The following is a 23,170-nucleotide window of genomic DNA, read 5'->3' on the forward strand; positions in this document are numbered from 1 at the left end:
CCTCAAGGTTTGTTAAATACATTGCTTGCCTGACATCTAATGAGGGTGGCCATGTACGCAGTTGCATTAAATGAGCACAGCTCTACTGAACTCTGTGGAGCTATGCTGGTTTGTAACAGTGAGGATCTAGCCCAAGGGACTAAGAACAAAGGACGAGACATCAGGCAGTGGTGCTGAGCAAGGGACTGTGAAAGTGTGAGTCATCTGGAAGCAGCAGAGAGATAAAAGAGGAAAAAAAAAAAAAAAAGGAAACCCAACTGATAGCTGATTAACTAAATTGTAGATGGTACGTTAATATAGTTAACTGCTGGTATTGGTAACTGAACAGGAATGTCTCCACGAGGATTTTATGAATTCCACAGAATCAAGGTCCTGTTGCAGACTTCAGAGGTTCCCACAGAAACAAATAAACCAGTCTTTTCTTTGCTCTGTCTTGGGAGAAGTGAGCCAATCAACGTGATTTATTTTGTCTCTGACACTGACCTGTACCAACTGCTTCTCCCCCAAAATAATAAACCCCTTGTTACACTACACAGATATAGAATAATCTGCACTGGGGGGAAGTCCCCCCGTCCCTCCCCTTCAGCTTTATTTCCTAAAGAAACTTTGTAATTTTGTATGTCCTACCTAATGCAGATGACGAAGATCTCATTATTCATATCAGTCTTTAACTGAAAAGAACAAAAGCTTATCTTTGAGTTACTATAACTTTCTGAGATACCCAGGTCAGTAGGACACTACTGCACGCCTGCATATATCCCAATTGTGGAACTTCTAGGAAATCAGTGGTCACTATCTCGTGCAAGAGTGTAGGGGCACAAGTAATAATAAAACTCAGTTCCTGTAACATCACCAGGCCATCAAAGCGGACAATCCCAAACAATGTCAAATTCATGTAAAATAAATACAGCATTTCCTAAAACTGTTCCCTTCTCTCTTTGAACTTCAGTGCAAACCTCACTTGGAAGTCAAGAAGAGGCAGCATCCTGTCACAATGGCCAGGGTGCAGAGCTGCATCCATCTAACAGTTTGGAAAAACACCCAGTGCAGCCTGTCAACTAATCTAGCAGCCAAGTTGAGTGCATAGAGGTTGACATATGTGAGTGGGCTGCTCTGCATAACTGCCTCACAGATCTTGGGTACTGGCACATGCTGGAAGCAAACTGAGGGTGTTATTTGGGCTCTGGAAAATGGTGGGGACATGGTACACTGGCCAACTGGTAGGATAGGTGGGATGCAATGTATGATTAATTTTTACATCTTTAAGAAAAAAAAAAGGTCTGATTGTGGGCATGGTCTGGTATGAATTCAGTGACAGCAGTCTAAGACATCTGCCTCTTTTCAGGTACTCTGTGCTGCTTCTCTCTTCTGTGTGATGAACTCAGTCTGTTAGTGTAAGGGTCAATCAGAGCCCAGCTGCTGGAATGATCACTGCGGTTGGGCAGAAATAAAGATGCGAGAGTGTCCTTAGAGGAATGATTTTGGGGTGCAGATAATCCTTTCAGGGGGTGCATGGCATGGTTACCTGTCACTGGTGCTGCCACAATGGTGATGGCAGGGAACCCCCAGCAGGACAGGGAAGTCTGCCCTGACCTCTGCTTAAACCGTGCTCACCCTCAGAGTGCGAGACGGGGACCTGGTGCTGGGACAGTCAGCTACAGCTGACACCTAATCTGACGTTATGGTATTTGCATATGCAAATGAATGAGGCAATGCTTAATTTAAAAGACTTAAAACCACCTTTTAAATACATAGTCGTAGGGATGGGGGTGGATATCCGAACACTCCAGGGGATTTAAAAAGGCAGATCAGCTGTAAAAGCTGTGCTGCTCCTCCAGCAGCATTTTCTCATGCAAGCAACCTGAAATGTATGATCTCCAGAAAAGAATTCCTGATGAAGTCCACCATGAAAACTTTAAAGAGAAACTGGATTCATGTAGGCCAAATATTACTTTCTTAAGTATTCTTCTTTATGTCTTCTATAAAAATTTGCAGTAGTGTTATTTCAGATATTAGGAATAAATTTTACATCTGCTTATTACTTCAGCCTCACTTGATTTAAACTGATTCATGGCAAAAGGAAAATGCAAAATCTTCTTGATGCCAGGTTGTGCTGAGTCCTTTTACTTTAACAGTGAGAGCTGTAACAAGTGGCAAAATCCCCTTTAGTTACAAAAAGCACAGGACCATCTTTAGATCACTGGCTAAAAGTCATGTAATATAACTTTTAAATACCTCAGTGAATCAAAAGATAAAATTACCACTTAAGTGATATTTTATGTATTTGTATTTTCTCCCTGAGGGACTTCTGTCTCTAATAACCAGCAATGATTTCAACAAAAAAAATATAATGATTAAAGTACTTTGACCCATGGCAAACACAGTATAGAACAGAAATATCCTGCCTTTGTAAAGCATTTTTACTTCATAATTTTGAAATTTTTACATAAATATGTATGCAATGCCCAACATGTATGATATGTGCAAATACAGGTATAAAATATGTATATTTTACATATCAGATAATATTGATATAATGGACGTAGTTCCTCAAATATTGAAAACTGGCCATGCAGTTTCTATCACAATTCATAAACTGGAGCATAATACAAAACTCTACTTAATCAACAGCACCAACCAAAAGGTGCCAACCAGTTGAAGTGCGAGGAGAAATGCAGGTAGGCAACATGACTAGCTGACTGTGATGGTCACTATCTATATTCTTACATACATAAATATATGTGTGTGTATATATATTCTTACCATATATATATATATTCTTAAAATACTTTGACACATTTAAAAGCTGCATTCAAAAACCCACTGGAATAACGAGAAGCCAATGCCCCTAAACTGTAACAGAACACTGGTTTACTGCTTGCCTGTACAGTACTTCACTTGAGGTATATTTCCTAAAAATGATGCAGTAAAGGTCTTCCTTTAAAATGTTAACAAAAGACTAATTTGATTAGCCTGCAAGTTCTGATAGAACTACAAATAAAATATGAGAAACAAATATTTTTGTGTAAAACCATTCTAGAAGAATTTAATGGAATTTACTATCTTTTTACCAACATTGCAATTATTTCTGAAAACCATATATGGAAAATTGTGGAAGCTTATCCTTGATGGGAATTATATTCTACAATGTCCTCTCAAGATAATGGAAAAGATACCGCTTTTAAAATTTTCTTTAATGAAAGCACAGGACATTTTACACGGCATGTCAAAACACAAAGCTGGCCTGTGACAAAAGAAAAATCTGCTGTGCATACTGGCCAAGTATGTTGCTGGTTTATTTGCAGTTTTTCATCACCTGAGTCAGAGGGTACATGAGCGCGGTCAGTGATGCATTTATTCGAGGATTTCCTAATCTTCCATATGTTGACCAAACTCCAGTCAAGACTGTTCACCTCTGAAATTGCCTTTGCTAATCTTTGTGGCTACCAGTATGCTTACATTCAGTAGATAAAAATTACTCAGGCAATTAAGGAAATACTCGGGAAACATTTTGTTCTACTAAGTTTAAACCACTATGGACAATAAATTAGCTAATTAGCAGAAACTTATGACAGACTTTTAATTTGTTTTCCAGAAATCTACTCAAAATAAGAAATTACTTCTGTCTGTACCTCAGGCTCCCATTCTGCAAAATGGGCATTGTGCTACTGACTCTTTCTAAAGCAGAACTCTATGGATGGAAAGTATGCTATCAGACACAGAGCTAATAACATTAGTAATGACAGTTTATTACTGTTATTATGATAATTACTATTTCAATTATGTCTATTAGATATGTGGTATTATTCATTACTGATAGTTTTCATATTCTTTGTGGAACCAAGGTGGAATCAAGACCTAACTACTGTGTTTTAAGAATACCCACGAATTCTTCAGGTGACACCTGGCTGCAATTAATAAGATGCAATAGTGTGTGTCTGCACCTTAGACGATAGGCTGCAGAGAGTGCAGTGAGCAGAGATGGCATCCATACCCTTTGAACCTGTAGGCTATGTATTCTCAGCTCCAAATCTGGCTGACCTGCTGTCAGGCAGGTTGACCTGAAGCAAATGACCCAAAATAGAGTCACCAAATTTGGGTCTGCGACAGAGTGGTGAAGCTGCCAGGGACACGGGCAGTTCCCGTGAACGGGCTCACGGCTGCCAGGTCTCAGTGATGGAAGAGTTTCTTTCTGAAGACCCAAAACGTGAAAGATTTTCTCTAAGCATGCATGCACGTATCTACATGGCTCAGGAGAAAAGGCATCAGTGTGATTTTTAGACAAATAAGGGCACAAGATTGGTTTCAGCATCAAGGAAAGATCAAGCTCTCCCAAAATGTTATCCCTCTGCTGAGATGTCACAGCCAGATTCTCTGGTGTACTCTACTGAGAGATCTTGTACTTCAGCTTCATACTTTCCATTGTGAGTGTTTTCGAGAGGTTGTTTTTTCTTTACACAGCTTAAAACTTAGTACATGAGCCTTGAAGAAACCTAGTGTCTTTGAGACCTCTGTTTCTTTACTAAATCAAGTTGAAGCTAGCCAAAGAACTCAAAAGACACTGAAGATGGATATACAGCTTAACCAAGACACACACATAAACCAAATTATAAAGAGTTTTCTCAGGAAATCGAACAGGGAAAAAATGACCTGGAGAACCCTCTGTGGGCTGAAATCTCCTCTTCCCTCCTCTCCCCAGTTACAGAAGAATCTAGTAGAGTTACTCAGCTCATCACTACTCACTTCTCTTGGAGGGGGAAAGAGGTTTGTATCTGAATGAAAAGAAACTATTTTTCTTTGCATTAGAAGGACATCAGAGGAGAAGAACCTGATATGTTACAAATCTTCTCCAGATAATTATAAAAGTGTAATTTGTAGCTCTATGGTAAAACAACTAATTGAAGCTCATCCTTCAAAATACAGTGACAACAATCCACCTTCATGTAGAACTTCATTCTTTCTAGTTTTAATAATATTACCTATGAGTCTTTCCTTTCTTGCTTTACTTACTACTTCTCTTGAGAGTATTAATTTAGTATAAATCTAACTGTTTACCTGTGGCTTCTTCTAGTGTGGCAACATCCAGTCTGGGGCTGTAATTTCCATAACCAGCAGCAGTAAAAGCACGAATCTGGAAAACATACACTGTTCCTGGCTTTAGGTTATTAATGGAAGCTGAAGTGGACTTGGTTTTCACTGTTGAATAGGTCCTCTCCCTTTGATCCTGAAAACAATAAGACGAAAGATTAAATGACATTTACAGGTCAGATTTTATCATAGTTGCACATCAGCAACTGACTGCCAGCCTGGGTAGTTTATTTCAATTTGTCGAACGCTTTTTTCCCTAACATAAAAAATAAAGCATACTCTGTGGAGTACTACAAAACACTGTCAATGCAATGAGGAGCTCTAAGTGTAACATAAAATTCAAATGGGATGCTCATGTTGTTACTCATAAAACATCCAGACATGAAATGATTGCTTCTTTGGCTTTGATTACATTTTATGAAATTTTGATGAGAAAATAGCTTGACCGCAGCTTTCCAGGTGGATCTGTGGGGTCTGAACAGTTCAAGGACAGGGAAATCTGTTCTTTCATGGTAAGAACACCATTCCTTTTTACCTTCCAATACCTTTAAAAATTCCAATACTACCAATGTATAACTGGCTGGATTTTGCACCAAATTCTGAGGTCCTTAACTCAGTTTTCACTTAGCATTTCATCTCCAGCTTTTAGTCTTTTCTCAGGTTTTGACTCTATGACATCAAGAAGAACCCAGGGAAAGAAGCTCAGTATGACACCTCTCAAATTTGAAGCTGTAAGATTACAAACCCTATGAGTAATAACTCACTTTCAACCACTACAAAAGCTGTATCATAGATCATTACAGTATTCAAAAAGCTCTACTTATTCATCACATTTACTGATCCAGATTATCTTTCAGCATAGATATGTGCAGCCCTGTTGATTTTCAGTGGCAGATGCAACCCTGATTTGAAGGGCAGAAGAGATGAATTAACCAACCATCTGAACGCACCACATGACCAGAGAAGCATGAGCCGTACGAGGCAGCGCTAATGAGACGGATACAGAGGGAAGGAATAAATCTGTAACTCATTTCAATAGTATTTCACCAGCTAAAAATGATGGAGAACCTTCCCCCTTGCAGTCAGTAAAGCAGCAAACGCTTTTTGCTGAGATAGAGGGTTAAATACAACATACATGATTTCTTTTCTGAGATTCAGTAATCATTTCTCCTGGGTCTTGCCCAGTCTGTCATTTGAGCAAGCCCACCGGCTCGGCTAGCAACAATTTTTCATATCTTCTCCAAGACGGTTTAAATCATCTGTAAGTGAGGACCATGGTGGAATGTATGTTGGTATGTGAGAAAGAACAGGAATGCTTGGGAGATGAGAAACAAGTGTAAAGAAACATAAACAGTCAGGTTCGGGACTGTAAGCCACAGTGGAATTTCAGAGTTTGGGTTTTGATGCATAAATGAGGCTTATTTGAATTGCCAACAGTTCTTGCATTCAAAATAAGTAAGTAACAAAGAAATTAAAATAACCTGCACCAGAAATCTCACAGGACAGGCTTACTTGGGAGATTTCAGGCAGTTTCCATTCCAGCTCTAGCCAGAAGTGAGAGGTGAAAAAAAACACTTATCAGAATATTTCAGAACCACAAAAATGTTTGATTCAATTTGGCTCTGAAAAGAGCTGAAAGTTTAGATCTTTTTTTTTTTTTCTTTTAAACTAATGGAACAAAACTTAAACTGCCTCTGTTGTTCTGAGCAAGAAGCTTATGAAGTACTTTTTAAGCTGAACTGCATTATTTTGGAAGGAAGACAAGCATTTAAGCATTTATTTTAATATTGTCTCACTGAATTAAAGGTATATAGTCCAGTTTATCTGTGACTGTTCGTAGGATGAGCTTCTTACTCTCTCTTATTCATTTCACGCTAATAAGTATAATACTGGTAGGTTTCCCTCCTTTACTAAAGACCTTTAACATCAGTTCTTGTCTTTGCAAACATAGGAAACTGGCAATTAAATTCTGGTGCTTATTTAAAGTAACATGAATATATAGGGAAAATAATAAAAGCCACATTCTAAAAGCTATTGTTATATGAAAAGTCTAGTATCTTGATCATTTTTCTGTCATTTTCCACTACCTATTTAAATAAATTAGTTTATTTTAACAGGTTAGAAACTACTCTGCAGATTAAAACCCAAGTTTTAATTTGTAGTTTGTTTTTTTAAGGGTTTTTTTTGTGCAGAGAACAGTTTTGCCTTTGGTAAATACGTAAACTTTTTTTTTTTTTTTTTAATGTATGGGCTTTATTTGTGTGTGTGTGCACACAGATATGCTTGAGGAATAAAAATTACCTGCTAAAATTAGTAAAATATCTTTAAAAAATTGTTTAGCTATCTGTACATATCTGGTAAATTTTGTTATGTCACTAAAGTGAACAACTTAAACTGGGAGTTAGCATCAACAAATAAACATGTTATACCCTTCCCAGATCATATAAAGGTCTTTTGATAAGTATATTTGTGTAATTCAGCACTGAAAATTAGATGTGACACTTGATATTATATCCAATCTGGTCTGAATTTACCTAATTCTATGTTACCCAGTAAGCTGACATGCTCTTTTTGATACAGAGCTATTACCTTGTTTGCAGAGATGAAATGTCTTCACAAGTGATCACAAAGGAGCTCCTTTGTTCATTTCTTTGCATTTTAATTCTTTCTTTTTTTCTCCCAGCATGTTTTATAAAAATTAGGAATATGTTACGTGTTGCAGTAAATTTCCCAGGGAATCTGGAGGAGTCACACTCGGTCTGGGTCCCATGACAAATATATAGCTGCACAACCTGCCTTCACTCTGCTTTCATGCAGCTTACGGTTGCATGTGGCCCTACTTATATGCTTGTCAGAATTTTTTTATTCTGGAGTACTTCACAGTTATCATGAATGTGGGCCTAGACACGCTGAAATGAATGGCAAAACTCGGACTGACATCAATAAGACTGCAATTTCATTCTACCAGAAACAGAGATCACTTCATCTACTATTGAAAAGCAGCCCTCAATTCATTATTGTGTTGAGAGAACAAGTGAAAAATAAATTCCACAATGCTGGGACTTTTTAGAAGGACAAATAAGGAATATTTATCAGCTGAAACTGTAGGAAGTGCTTTGGAAGTTTTCAGACATCGAGTGAAGCTGGCCAGCTCATACGGAAATACCAAATGCAGTCAAAAGTTGTATTATTTGATATATCATCTCAAGACTGGAATTACAGCGACACCGAAGGAAATGAAACAAGCTTTAAACACAATGTAGAAGAGACAGGAAAATGACAACTATCATGGTAAAATATCCAAGTCCAACTTAACAATAAAAAAAAAAGTGGAAAAAAAGGCAGATTTAAAGTGGGTATTTCATTTTTAGAATACCAAAATACAACATATGAGACATAGGATAGCAATAATAATTGCAGTGATTTGCTAGTTATTAAAAATGAGCAAAATCACTGTGACTTTGAAGAGACAGGATAGTTGATAGCTGATGGCGTTAACATTGTTCCACAACACAGCAAGCGAACATGAAGCAAACAGAACATTGTTGAACATTACAGATAATCTTAGCACTTACTTTCTCATAATACTTGATTTCATATTCAGTAATGACTCCGTTGGGATGTTCTGGTTCCTGCCAGGAAAGCTCCACACTCCTCTGCAGCACTCTCTCTTTCATTACTCCACTAACTTGCGAGGGAGCTGTTTGGACAAGATGTGTCAATAAATAAAAAGCAAATTTGTTGGATGCCTAAAATCAAATGTCATTACTGATCCACCCCATGCTGAGCCACTTTCATTAAGGTACAAGAAAGCACCTTTTCATAGCTCACAATTCAAAGTTAATGAATATTCAAGCAGGACCCTATTACTGTTCGTAAACTTAGAATGGAAATCGAATTAAAGTGCAAACAGCAAAAAGTGGCATTGTTCAAGTTAGTGCAAAACTGAGATTGATGGGATAGGAATAACAATTAAGCAAATTAATTCTGATTAAGATAGCAAAGTAGATTTTTAGATTGATGTGTAGTAAATTAATAGTCTAAATATTTATTGCACATGTTTCTGAAATGCTCATAAAAAGAAAAATAATGTTTTAGAAACAAAATCACATTTTAGGCTGATTTCATATAACTGATTCCAATTCTGCTTAAAAAATAATCTGTCACACTATCTGATTACGACATGACTGGGTGATGAAAACAGCTTTGTTAAGAGACTAAACCCCCTCTTTTTCAGTAGTTGAAACCTTTCCAGGATATTCGTTCTTTAGAGCTGAACTTTCCATATTTGGTCTTGGCATTTTTTGTAAAGTGTGAGACAATTTAAGAAGTAGATCTTATGAAATAAAGGGGACACTGTCTTCCTCCACCTCACTCTACAGAGACATACATACATGCACACTTGCATGTATGCACACGTACACACAGATTTTCCTAATAAACATCACCCACAAACAAGCACCTTTTGAAATAAAAAAAACCCAACCCAACAGTGTACAAGCATTATAGAGCCATTGACTCTTATTTAAAAATGTTTAAGAGATAATGTAATAAAATATGAGACACTGAAAAAGTAACTTGCTTTATCAGCTTATCTCATGTTTACAAACGAGAAAGACGGTGGATTTTCTGCTGATGTGCAGTTCCAAAGGAGGCCAAACATCACACTTTTCCTCAAACATACATACTGCCTATAGGAATGTAGCACAGAAGTCCTGTAAAACCATAGCTCTTTAAAAAACAGCTATGGCATTGGAACCATACAGAACTTGATCTTGTTCTCTTTCAATTCAATGGAAATAACTGAAGGGTGTAACACCGCTCATGCAAAAGATAAATAAAGAAAGGACCTGATCCTCAGCCCCCTGCAGTTAAAAGCAAAATGACATTTATGTGTACAGGAACTGGGTCATATTTGGAGGAGCAGATTCAGACACAGGAAAGGAAATTAAAACTAGAGATAAATTTATTTATATCTTTTTCAAGTATAGAATCTAGTACTGATTCTATGCTTGTTTGTTTGAACAAAAATTCTGAAAATTTTAAATCTTTTTCTAGGTAAAAAAAAGAACAATCTTCTTTCAGAACTGTATATGAAGCTTCCACTATGTAAAATGATGTACAGTCTTCAGATAAAACCAGATTCTTATCCCATGCAATAGGCAGGTGAACTTCACTTTCTTTATTTAATTTAAAGAACACAGAAATAAAACATCTAGAATGTGCTCTCCTGTAGCATTAAGGATAAAATTCTAATGATAAAGTAAAAATATCTACAGCACAATCAAGACAATAATCGTCTAAAAACCTTAAAATTTCATTGTTAACTTCTTAGTTTAATTGTGAAGTTTCTAGCCTTTTTTATTGTAACATGTATATTTATGTAGGTTTTTAAATTAAATTTATTTACATTTCATTAGAGGCTCCAAGAATCCATGAAAATTAAGGATTGAAGCCCTGCATGATAATCTTCATCAAGAACTATTATGTTGTATAGAACCAATATAATCAAAGTTGAAGACCTCTTAATGTAGACTGCCTAGCTGATAAAATCATAAAATCGTATCATGCAAACACCATGGGTTGATACACCATTCCAAAGCCAGGATCACTGTCTTTCACTCTTCTTGCATTCTCTTTCTAAAAGCTTAGAGCATTTTCACTCTCTAATTAGTGAGATATATTCTTTTTTGTAGCTAAGAGTCTGGAATGCAGCAAACTAATTTACTCTGTCTAGTTTTCTTTGCCATGATTAACTAGTTGTCTTCTTTGTCTAAATGAGTACCACAGCATCCTGGCTAAATTTCAGCGAGGTCATTATATTTCATGTATAATGTTCTATCTCATCCAGATAAATGTTTTCAAATTGCTTATTTTACATTTTTAGATGTCCAAAATTGTTAATGTTCATACTTATCATGAAACAATTTTATATTACCTAGGTCACTGGAGTTTGTTCTCAACATTTGCTGCCTTTTGTTTTAGCTTATAAAATTTTTGCATTCTGTTGGTCATAGCATTCATTTTTTTAAAGCAGTGAAGCAAAATGAACTCACATCCTCTGGTATTAGTTAACTCTGCATATGTGGGGAAGCAACAGCAATGCAGAGAAGGAGGAACAGAGAAGGGGGAAGATTTTAATCGTGAAATTAAATATACTATGTGAGATTCCTACTTAACATCTGTACAAAGTATACCACAAACAGGCATATTCCATTCTTAAGGAATTTCCATTCAAAACAAAATCTCAGTGATTTATCAACATTGCAAGACAGCATTCAAAACTCTTAAATAAATGCACTCTAAAATATATTTCTTGTCAATTAATATTCTTTTCATTCAAGAATGGTCAGATTAAAAGCTGGTTTTGGTTTGGGTTTTTTTTTTCATTGTGTTTTGGCTCCCCCCCTCCCCCAACTAAAAACGTGCTACTTTTCATTGGTGGAAGAACCACATGAGGAAGAAGAGAAAGTCCAACCCTGCAGACTGTATATGTTGGTAGCTCTGAAGACAATGATGTTGTATATAATTCTCATAACACATGATATTCCTAAAATGCAGTAAGTTACATAAGTTTATTTTGTGTCCCCACATTTGTTGGGGGAAGAAGGGAATCATCAAATTGGTGGAAGCCAGAGTATCCTCCTCTGGCAAGGTATACACCACTCTGTTGTTACTGCAAGAATATCTCTGTGAACTAGAGCAATCACGTAAGCCAGTCTATTGATGTGAGAGGCTAGATGTATATGCTATCTTTATTCTGCCTTTTGGGTTGCATTTCTTGATCTGTGCTTAATGAGGGTATATAGGTCAGAAGCATTTTGTTCTTTATTCTAGTATAATAATTTCCTCTGTATTCTTACTGTGCCTTTCTTACAGACTGTTTTGTATTCATGTTTTATTTGTTCTGGCTTCCTCACACTTCCTTTTAAACCTTTAGCCCACTTCTCTTTGCCTATCCATGTTAATTAATTAACAACCTATTTATGGTTTTGAAACAACTATGTTTGAGGAAGCTTGAAAATGAGTTAAAACATACAATTCATCCCTAAATACAAGATAAAATATGATATTAAATCACACACACACAAAAAAGCCAGAATTAAAAATACCATTTTTGTTCCCATTGCTAGCTAAACCAATGTAATAATAATAATAATAATAATAATAATAATAATAATAATACCCCATAACTATTTCAGGTATTTTTTTCTTTTAGTAGTCTAGTTTTTGCCTCTGTATCCATAGCAAAGTTGTTCATGATAAAGACACTTCTTAACAGCATTTCTAGACAACTAAGTACCCAGTCCTGAATGACTTGAGCATGCATAATCCCTGCTGTATCACTTCAGGTTACAAAGAAGCATCACTTGCCAAAATCGTTATTTCCATAATATATTACACTGGGGGATACAGGCTGTTCAAAACACCATTTGCTATCAACTTTCTTTCTGATATACCTCATCTCTTCTTTTTCTCCTTCCTGCTGACACAACATCCAATGCATCAAACACACACAGCCTCTCAGGGCTAACAGGCAGATGTACCTACACATGCTGCATAAGAAAGTACTTCGAGAATGACAGGCTCTCAGCACACTCATTCACCTTTTTTAAATGCTTCAAATATACCATTCAGCAAAAGGAAAAATTGATTTTCACCAGGTTTCAACATCACAGCCACAGAGAAATATAACTCTGCTGGGCTTTACTGATAAAGCCTTCAAGTTATATAGATTTCAAGCTGGTCATCATTTTCAGATCAAGTTACAGAAAAAGTTAAAACTGAAGTGTCAAAAAGAGCAGGATATTCCAATGAAATATTCTGTTCCAGAGAGAATACTGCATCTGGTAGACTGATGTGTTACATCCATACTGCTAAGCCAAGCATATGGTATATTATTAATATGTGCAAATATTTAGGTATAGAAAACTGGTGACTGTTTTGGAAGGCATTGCTTTTAGTCCAGATTCCTCTGAAAATATTATAATATAATATTGCTCATGCCTTTAATCTCTAAGCTTAGATACTCTCTGGTTCTCATGCCTAACATTTCCCTTGATCCACAGTGTACACTTTCCAAAAGACAAAGTGAGATGCAAAATTAAATCTTTTGCACTTTGTATCAGAAAAAAAACTCCAAAAAACCCATACAAAATACTAAATCAAAACAATAAAAACTGAAAAATGAAAACAGGTGAAGCTGGAGTTTCACATATAAGAGGAACTAGGCATAATGCACGAATTGCTAGCAAAAAATCAGCTCTAACACCTTTCTACTGAAAAAACATAACTCGGCAAAAGAAACCTGCCTAGCCATTTCTTTGAGATTTCCTCAAGTCCTGCATCTTGAATGTGTCTCAATTCCATCAACAGTATCAGTCATGGAGACTTTTAATTTGATACTTTTAAAAAAGTGTCTCTAGAAGCAGCATCCCGGGTGTTTAGTAGTTCACGTGTATAAAACAAACTATTAAAAATCCTCAGAAGTAAGGGTTTCAATTCTGTAGTCCCACTTCATGCAGAAAGTTTCACAAATGAACATGAGCAATTGCTCCCAGTGCAAGATCAAACCCTATATTAACAAATGCTACCAAATCCACGTTTGCAACTCCAGCTTCATGATTTGTTACACAAAGACTAATGAATGAATGGGCTATCAGAATTCCTTAACCATTTTTTTGTATTTCTTTATCTTATAATAGCAATGATGTGCTTAAGGATATCTGAGCTTCGTCTTGTACTTGCTGAAATCAACAGTAACACTTTCATTTTCATAGCACGGGACCCTTACAGCCCTTCCCAAAGGACAAAAACTCTTGGCTTTTGGCCTCTTTCCTTTTCATACCATGAAGATATACAGCAATTGCTCAAAACCACCGGCTTTTCATACAGCAGCAAAGACATCAATTTTTACATCCCTATAAAACTGTATCTTAGGGCCCAATGTAAGTTTTACATTACATGAAGCATTAATACCATTTTTCTACAACAGTGTTCTACAGCAGTTGGGGGCTGTTTCGAGTATTCAGCCTGAAGGGGACATTGCTAACAGGCGCAAACCATGGAAAAACAGAGATATTGGCATCCCAGTGGTTATAACCTACTCTATTATTTCTTTTTAAAATGTCTTCGCTGTCTCCTTTCTTGGCAGAAATCTTTAGATAACAGAGTTGCTTTGACTCTACATCTATTTTAAGTGCGACTGGAATCTGGCGTCTTACCAACAACAAATGCAAAATGAACCCATGTATATATGAAAACAGTAGCAGAAAATATACTGTTGTTAGCTCTTAAATGGTTGTTCAGGAAGAGAATACAAAACTCCATATATTCTATTAACAGGCCTGCCACAAGATTACCCAAATGGCACCCTTCTGCACTGGACTGCATACTAATTTGCTCCCAAGAGATAGCATGTAAATGAAGTCATAACCTGGCCTCCCACCATGCTCTGGTTTGCTCTGAGGGGAAACTTTGGCATGAGAATTGCCGAAATTACTAAATAAGAGTGGTAGGCAAACAGAATATACACCCCGAGGAACTGCAGCTGCTGCTGTGAGGGGCCTGGGGTAAGCGTGTGGCCCCACACTGGGTTTCGTGCTGGTCTGACGCAGCGTGCCTCAGTGCACCTGCCCTCGCTCGCTTCTGAGGGGCTGTCTGATGTACACAGATGACACTGGAAACAGAACCTTGACAAGGGTTTGTAGGTATGGGGCAAATTTGAAGACTTTACTGTGTAGATATTTCCCTTATTTGTTTGTTCTGTTTCCTATAAGGATACAAAGGCTTTGTGTGAAAAAGAATTAGATATAAAGTTATATATATGTAAATGTATCTCTATCAATTGTTTATTATATTTATTATAATATTAAAATTATTGCAAATTTCAGAGCACCGTAATATGGTCGTGCTACTCAAGCCATGATAGACAGCTGCCACAGCTTGTCCTTTGAATGCTTGGGAAAAAATGCTTACATTTCTCTTCATGTTTACGCTAATACGTACAATAATTTTCATGGCATTTTATATGACAGTTCATGCAAAAAAGATAACAGAAAAGAATACGATAGCTCTTAAACTGAACATTATTAAATGGATAGACGGAAATTCCTAAGATTTCCTTTTTTGTTACAGTGTATTTCTCTCCCCTCAGTTAAGTCTCCACATGACAAAGCAGCCCATGATAAAAGGTTATTGAGTACCACTGTATTATGCCATTAGTACCCATTGCTTTGGATCAATGACAGAGAAATTCCCCACTGTGTTTACAAGCTGCAGCATTCAAAAAGAGACCCAAATAAATCAGATATTTTACACTAACAATATCCTACAGAGAAGCCATTTTAACTTCCTCTCTGACATACTTTACTTTCCGGCTCATAAATATAACACAGTGTGCTTACAATGCTCTGTAAGCCACGAGCAGAGGCACACACAGCTCTCCGGGCCACTTGGGGATGTCCTGAGTACATGTAACAGGCAATGAAGTTAAGTAATACTGGACTGCATTACTCCATTACATTTTTTGCCATTGCTTTTGTGCTTGAGAAACTCTCAAACTACCTGCTGATTTACAGAGAGGATCAGAAGCAGTAGTTACCTGAATACTTTTGCAAATCAATTAATAAATGTAAGTCAAAAAATGAGGGAAAACAATAAATACATTCCTATCTCCTACAATATTATTAGCAAAGTTTGAAGAAAGTTTACGCTCAAATAGTGTTCTTACCAAATATGTAGTGATTTACTAATTGTCCCTATCTGTTCTTTATCTGATGCATTTAAAATAGTTAATGGTTTGGTAATTCCTTCATCAAGCTCAAAACTCACCAGCTGGAATTTTATTTGTTGTCTACTCTTGCAAAATTCTGGGGAGGGAAATGAATAAAAAGAGAGAAAAAGAACTTACCGGAAAGAAATGAAACAGTTTACAAAGATCAGGGCTGACAGTTTGTCTATCACGTTTTGGGTTTTTTTTCTGGTCAGAGTCTACATCTAGACCCATTCTATGAACTCCCCTGTTTCTCCTGCCTGACATTTGGTACAAATATTATTGTCATGTCTGTATCCCATTTCTTCCAAAACTGGTGACTTGGGCATCAATCAGTGCTGAACGGATGCTGAGTTGCGTAACAAGTGACAACATCGACTCCCAAGGTATCCACAACTCTTGCTTTGCGAATAAGTTTTGACATGTCAGGCACAAACCTGATTATTACAAATGTGTTAGAGTAACAAACCAGCCTTACAAATAACAGAGAGGGGCTTTTGTTCTCCTGAAGCATTTGTTTTCCTTTGCAGAAGAAATATTTCTATGTTAATTAGATTTTTCTTTTGTCCTGCCTTCTTTTGCGATTCATCTTTCATAACTCTTTTTTTTTAGCAGAAACATCTGCCACCAGCCTTGCAGTAAATCCTTGGCACACAGGTATTATTCTTCATTAAAGAAAACAAAACACCACAAAACTCCCCAAACATGAGGATACTCTTTTCCCTGGTGGGCTACTCAGACACATTATGTTCTCCTTCTGTCTCCAGTCATCTCTGCTGGCAAGTGTCAATTACAGACACAGGTTTTAGGGAATGGAAGGATAAAGCACAATTTACAAACGCTTTCCTCTGGAAGCAGACAGGTGTAATGACTGAGACTGTTTGTTGTAATTGAATTTCATGCTGTCATCTATTCAGTCACAAAAAGATGTCAGCTTCAAGGATGCTACTCATGGGGAAAAAAAAAACCAACAAAACCAAACCAAAACCCCTTAATACATTCTCATTGCTACTGTATAGCTAATATTGCCACCCTAGTTTGACTTCTCTGAAGTTGCTTTTGCTGGAGAGTTTGAGGTGAATAGAATGTGGCTTTGGAGGCCTATGGACTAGTACGATTATGCTTATTTAGTGTATGATGTCCAAGACACAACTGAATGAATTCCAGCCCCATAACAAAGCATTTTGTTTCAGACATAGCCAACCAAAATCTGGAAACAAAGTGTCATGCCAAAAAAATAAAAACAGTTGATCAAATATTAACAGAAAAGCATATAAATATTCTATAAAGTTGTCAGCACAAAACAATAATTATCACTGTGCCAGAGGTTTGATCAAACTGACGTTTTCAAAGACATAATTGTTCAGTGGGGAAAAAAAATATTACTCTACTAACATTCCTAAAATGTGTACAACTTCTGTTCCAGCCTTCCAAATTCTTGTGAAATGCATTATAATGGCACTGCTAACGACGGGCTTATTTCTGAAAGCAGCATGGGTGGTATTCACAGGGAACGTAGGAAGAATTCCTTGCAAAAATGGCTTGCATTTTCTTCTCATGTTATGAGCCTGTACTTCTCCCACAGAGCATTAAATATCTATAATTTAAGGAGATAGATAAATATATGTCTGGGAATCTCTGCTACAGTGATAAATACAGAAGTAAGAAGCCTGAAGTTAGTGACTATGCATGGGAGTGAAAGTCATGGCCGTGAGAGGAAGGTCAGGCACAGCAGTCAGCCTACGGCTCCCTCGGTCAGGGCTTGTGGAAGAAGCAGTTTCGCTGACCAGAGTGAAGTCACCACTGTGGAGAACTGCCACGGACATAAATACAATAATCAAAATTTCCCTTGAAGTAAAAAAATTCATGTACATTCCAACAACTGAGAAAAAATCCATTTGATACAATGTTGATTGTCCCAAATGAAATAATTTTGGAAGTATGCACGAGCCGTTCAAAAAATACTGTCATGCAAAAGCAGAAGGAAAACCTCTTATCTTAGGGGGAATGTATTTTGTAAAGTGAAGCTAGTTGATTGGTTTAAATATACAATATAAATTAATGTCTGCCTATTAAACAGCAATAATTACTTTAGAGACAATGCACATATTTACTTAATAATAAAATAGACAAAATTTGTAAGAAAATATCTTCAGTTTGTTTACATTTTCTCTTTTTTGTAACTAACAGTATTAGAACTTGTAACAGGAATAACACATTTCTAGGACTTATGCAACTATATATGATAAATTGGCATGATTTTTAAAAAATGTAACCCTACCATCTATAACACAAACAGTAAACTCTAAACATAATTTCAAAAAGACCTTAAATATTCTTCACTTTGAGTAGACATTTGTTTCTAAATCTCCTTACTGCTTAAAATAACCTTTGATTTGGGGGGAATTTTTTTTGTTATTTGGGAACATGCTATGGTTCAACGCTTCTCCAGCTTCTGCTCACTGGAAAACTTTGCACAAAGACTTGTCTGATGCAGAAACTTATTAAACTGGAAAGACATCAATCATTTAATGCAAGAATTTACTACGTGGTTTTAAAGGCTGTACAGAATCATCATCTTCTTACAGACTTTCTAGTGGCTTCACTTCCCTGAATGCTATGAGGCTTTAAGGGAAACCCAAGTTCTATATCCAAAGGTTAACTTCTTGGAGATTTAGATTATGAAAATGTCAGTTGCACAAATTATAAACCCATTTAGCTTTCTGATTAGTTCCACTTTTAGCATATCATTTAGGGCTCAATTCTGACCTCTCATCAATTATATTTTAGTTTAGCTGCATTGATTTTATCTAAGTTATCCTTGCTTTACACCAATGGAACTAAGATCAGAATCAGGTCCTAAGGGTAAAGTAATTAAAGATGTTATTACCCCAACTGCTTATGCAATGTAGCTACATCATTAATTGATTACAATGGTTTTTAACAAAAATATTAAATTTCTTTGCCAATTTTACAGATACAGGTTTTTACTCTTTTATTTCAGAAATAGTTCTGGATGGGATCCAGACAATCTAACTTAGGCACCTGGGTGCACCTACCATGTAGGTGACTATAGCTCTCCTAAATTAAGTGCTTAAGCTCGCCCAAATGGCTTTGCTCCTTGTGACAGAGAGGTAAGTGCACTGCAAGATCCAGAAAGAGATCCTGCCTGTTTAAACTAAGACCCATAAATCTGAAAACATCTTCATTTTAAGGCCTTTGAAAAACTTTCTCCAGTGGCTACAGAGTGAATTTAGGCACTGATTTTAGGAGCAACGGATGACCTGGTACACCAAATAAACCCGACACATAACATTTACATACTTTTTAGATGACGTAGACCCCATCTTCCTTACACACTATCTAGAATTTCTTCCTATCTCCTAAATTTTCCTTGTGAATTTAAGGAGGTGTATTCCTTGATCCTTATAGCACCCTAAGGTAATTAGTCTGGAGTCTGCTCTGACTTACCTCTCATGCAAATCTTGTAGGATCCAGGTTTCTACTTACAATAGCATAAGTCTAATTCTTGATGACCTTAGAGGTATTTTAGCAAGCTGCTAGCTAAATATTGTAACTACTTACGTAACTTCAACTTCACAATTGCAGGGAATCAATTTAATGCAGAAAATATTCCTAAGTAGAATTCAAGCGTGAACTGAAAGTTTTGTAAGAAAAAAAGAGCACAGAACAACAAAACCAGAACAACAGCTTCTGGGTCTGATTCTTTTTCAGTTTTTAATGATGTGAATAACTAGCGACTGCACTGACTCCTTTCATCCTGGATGTTGAACTTTAATCAATATCCAGGATGAAGGAGATGAAAATGGAGCTCTTTGCAGTAACAGAAAACCATGCAACGTTTAGTCTGAAAGGTTAAACTTAAAAAAAAAGATATAAAGCTGGTTCTGTTTTATTGCAGAATTACTCAATATATTGGAAAAATAAGCAAAATTGCATAAGCATCCTTGAATTGTTTGTTATGGTTCTATTTATCCTAAATAATAAACTTGAGATCTGATTCTCCATTCCCTCACTCATAGTGAAGGTATTGGGAGAGTGCAGGGTTGCTCTCTCTTTCAGACTGCATGCAACACATGCTGTCCTGTTAAATAAAAGTATGGAAAAATGGTGTCTACACATCTTACCAGTCCTTCCAGGTTGTAAAGGATACAGCAAAAAGACAGTAAAACTGGCATGTCACAAAAGAAATTAAACTTGAGTCACAACCACAGCACTACCCTGTGTTTTAAAGAAAATTACTATTTTCCTACACTGACTGTATAGATCATTTTTCAATTACTATTTTTCTTTGAGAGGCTGCAAGTCTACAGTAGAAATTATTGCTACCTACATGTATATATAGCACAAAAGTTGTATTCACCACCAACATCAAAAGACTTAAATTTAGTGATTCCAAGGCACATCACCAGTAGAGCAACAAAATTTACATGAGTGAGCAGAGTGTACAATATGGTTCGTATTTAGATTAGCCAAACAATATGACATCATTTAGACCAACAGTGTATTAAATACCAGAATGCGCAAGGTTGCATAGTATGCAAACAGAAACAGAAATAGGACTATATCCTCTGAATATCAGTCTATTGCCTTATTCATTTGAAAAAGCTCCAGTGTAATTATTTATACTCATGAATATATTATAATATACATATTAAGATAGATATACATCAGAATCATGAACATCTATAGCTTCTTTCCTTAATGAATATGGTCTCAGCACTGCTTACTCTATGAAATGAAAAAAAAAAAATTATTGGTACTGGAATTTCCCATGATAATAAATATACTGAATGTTCATTACTCTCCCTTAAATGTGCATATAAAAACCCTGCCTTAGAAAATAACTATGCTAAAACACTTAGCAACTCCTCTCATGATCATTCAATGATAAAAATACTCAATCTACTCATTACCTAGATATGAGTTTCTGTAGCTCTTTATGTGAGCCCCACAGAAAAAGGTGGAATAGTAGAGAAGCTACTTAACTAATCAAAGCTATACTGTGCACATGCTCAAGGATAATAAAAAAAGCAAAAAAAAAATTCCCCTTTGTTCTTATTAGCTAACAGTGGTTGAATTAGTCATAAAATAAAGCTGGCAATGATAAGGGCATGTCTTATTTTAAATCTCTCCTTGAAGGTTTTTTCTTTTTTTAACCTTGTAATTTCTCTAATCCAAACTAAATTTAAGGTTTATGAAATACGCATATAAAGTCAAATAATATAAAGACTCATGGCACTTTTATAATAACATCCGTATCCCACAGGAACCACTCAGAACTTCATACATGCAGTATGTGTGCAGATTAGATAGGATAGATACCTTCAAATGGAAATGATTGCAAACTGATTTTAGAGTGGAGCACCTAACAGGCTTATCTTTATTAAAAAAGCATTTACTATACACTGGGCTGCATACGTTGCAATGTTTAAGGTAGTGTACAATTTATCAATAAATACAATTCTCCTTATCTGAACACAAATTTCACCCTCTTCCCAAGTGTGCAATACCTGCCTGGACTGATCCCACCTAATATTGCACCTGAGATATTAAAATACAAGTCTAGTTTCCTTAAGGTCCTTTCAGTTAGTGGAGAAAGAGATCCTGCTTGTCATTTAGATCTCACGGTAAGCAAGTCTTAGGTGGGCCTTTTAAGTTAGATTTTTGTTGCTCCAGGTGTGTCCTGAGATGGAACCTACATCACTTGACTGGTAGGACTGTTTGTTCATGCTACATCTTTCGCAGGGTCTGGGGTTTTTTTGTATTATCTTATTATCATTATTCAGTTTTAAATGGTTAGTCTAATACTTGTTTTCTGTGCTAAAAATACAAAGATGCTAATTTCTGGTATTTGTATCAATTTATTACCCATAGGCGGGAACTAGCCTCCCTAAGTTAAACTCTTGAGTCTATGCAGTAGATGCCTAATGAAAAACCCTCCCACGAAGAAATCTAATCAAGGAAAGGGGCTGCCCCAAAAGGCCTCTGGGGAGACACCCTGTCTGGTGCAGCTCAGGCACCCAGCTAGGGAGGCAGGACTTCCCTCTGAGGGACCTCAGAAGCATCTGCCACCCTTTAAGAGGTAAAACAGGCATGCCCTTTAAGGAGTATGGCTTAGAGCTTAAAAATCTGTGTCAATAGGTGATACAAAGCAAAGTTTGGCAGAAGGAGTCCACCACCTACCCACCTTTCTGCTGCAGTCATTAACTTTTCTCCAGGATCCCTAGAAACCACTCTCACCCCTGAGATACAAATAGACTTTTGAGTTTCTGCAATTAATTTCCACAAGATTGTATTCTGTGAAACACACATAAAAGATACGTAGATATACATGATAAATTAGCATTGTGACTAATGCAGGTTTGTGAGGTGTGACATGCAAACAGCTAGCCAGCTGACCTCCAGCACAACAGCCATATAAGTGACTTAACAGTGTCTTAAGTGACTGAGCTTGGACTGAAGTTACAGGATCACCCCAAATTGTCCTTAAGTCCTACATTTTACTGTACAGCAAATCTATCCAAATTACATACTCTAGTGTTAAGTATGTACTTCTCCCCTTTTCAACTCAGTGGTAAGCTGCTGGCAGATTTTAAAAAATAAGAGATCGTCAATATGGTATTTTAAAATAATTAGAATATATTTTATATGTATATATATATTTAATATATATATTTAATAACAAGTTAGGTCTCAAAACTCCCCCCCCCCAAAAAAAAAAACCAATCAAAAAAGAAAATCCAAATCTGCAGCATTTTTGCACAAGATGGATTCAATTAGCATGAAACTACCCTGGTTGCTCCTTTCCTTTAGTTTTCATACTAGTTCATAGCTCAGGGAATATGGCAAAAGAAGGAAGACGGAAGGGAAGGGAAGGGAAGGGAAGGGAAGGGAAGGGAAGGGAAGGGAAGGGAAGGGAAGGGAAGGGATGAGGGTTTTTTCAATCTGTGCCTTCTGTGTGAGAAATCACATGCCTGCATCTGCCTCACTGACTTTAACATGAAGAAAGCAAAACCTGGAAAAATTCCTGACTGTGTAACAGCAAGTGAAGTGCCATGACTAGTGTTGAGTACTGGCTCAGTACTTTCAGAAGGTCAGGAATGCAAGCAGTTGGCTAGAGTTTAAAGGAAGCTTAACTGTTAAAAAAAAGCCAATTTAATGACTTACCAGACTCTCAGAGCAGGTTAAGCTGTCTGCATAGACACAAACAATGACAATAAAAATGTTAGACTAAAGAAATTCTCCTTACCTATAGAATATCAATTTTTATCAGAGGAACTTTAT

General features: G+C 36.5%; 1 protein-coding gene across 5 annotated transcripts in view; it reads right to left on the minus strand.

The window, feature by feature from the left end:
• Positions 1-23,170, minus strand: part of EPHA7 (EPH receptor A7) — a 165,690-nt gene that overhangs the window by 36,699 nt on the left and 105,821 nt on the right. For all 5 annotated transcript variants that reach the window (XM_069804887.1, XM_069804890.1, XM_069804886.1 and 2 more), the window contains exons 6-7: positions 8,664-8,788; positions 5,056-5,224 (exon numbers count right to left, since the gene is read on the minus strand). In XM_069804887.1, coding sequence (XP_069660988.1) covers positions 5,056-5,224; positions 8,664-8,788 — 294 coding nt within the window. The remainder of the gene's footprint in view (positions 1-5,055; positions 5,225-8,663; positions 8,789-23,170) is intronic.

Source organism: Haliaeetus albicilla, chromosome 17 (genome assembly GCF_947461875.1).
Source record: "Haliaeetus albicilla chromosome 17, bHalAlb1.1, whole genome shotgun sequence".
NCBI lineage: Eukaryota > Metazoa > Chordata > Aves > Accipitriformes > Accipitridae > Haliaeetus > Haliaeetus albicilla.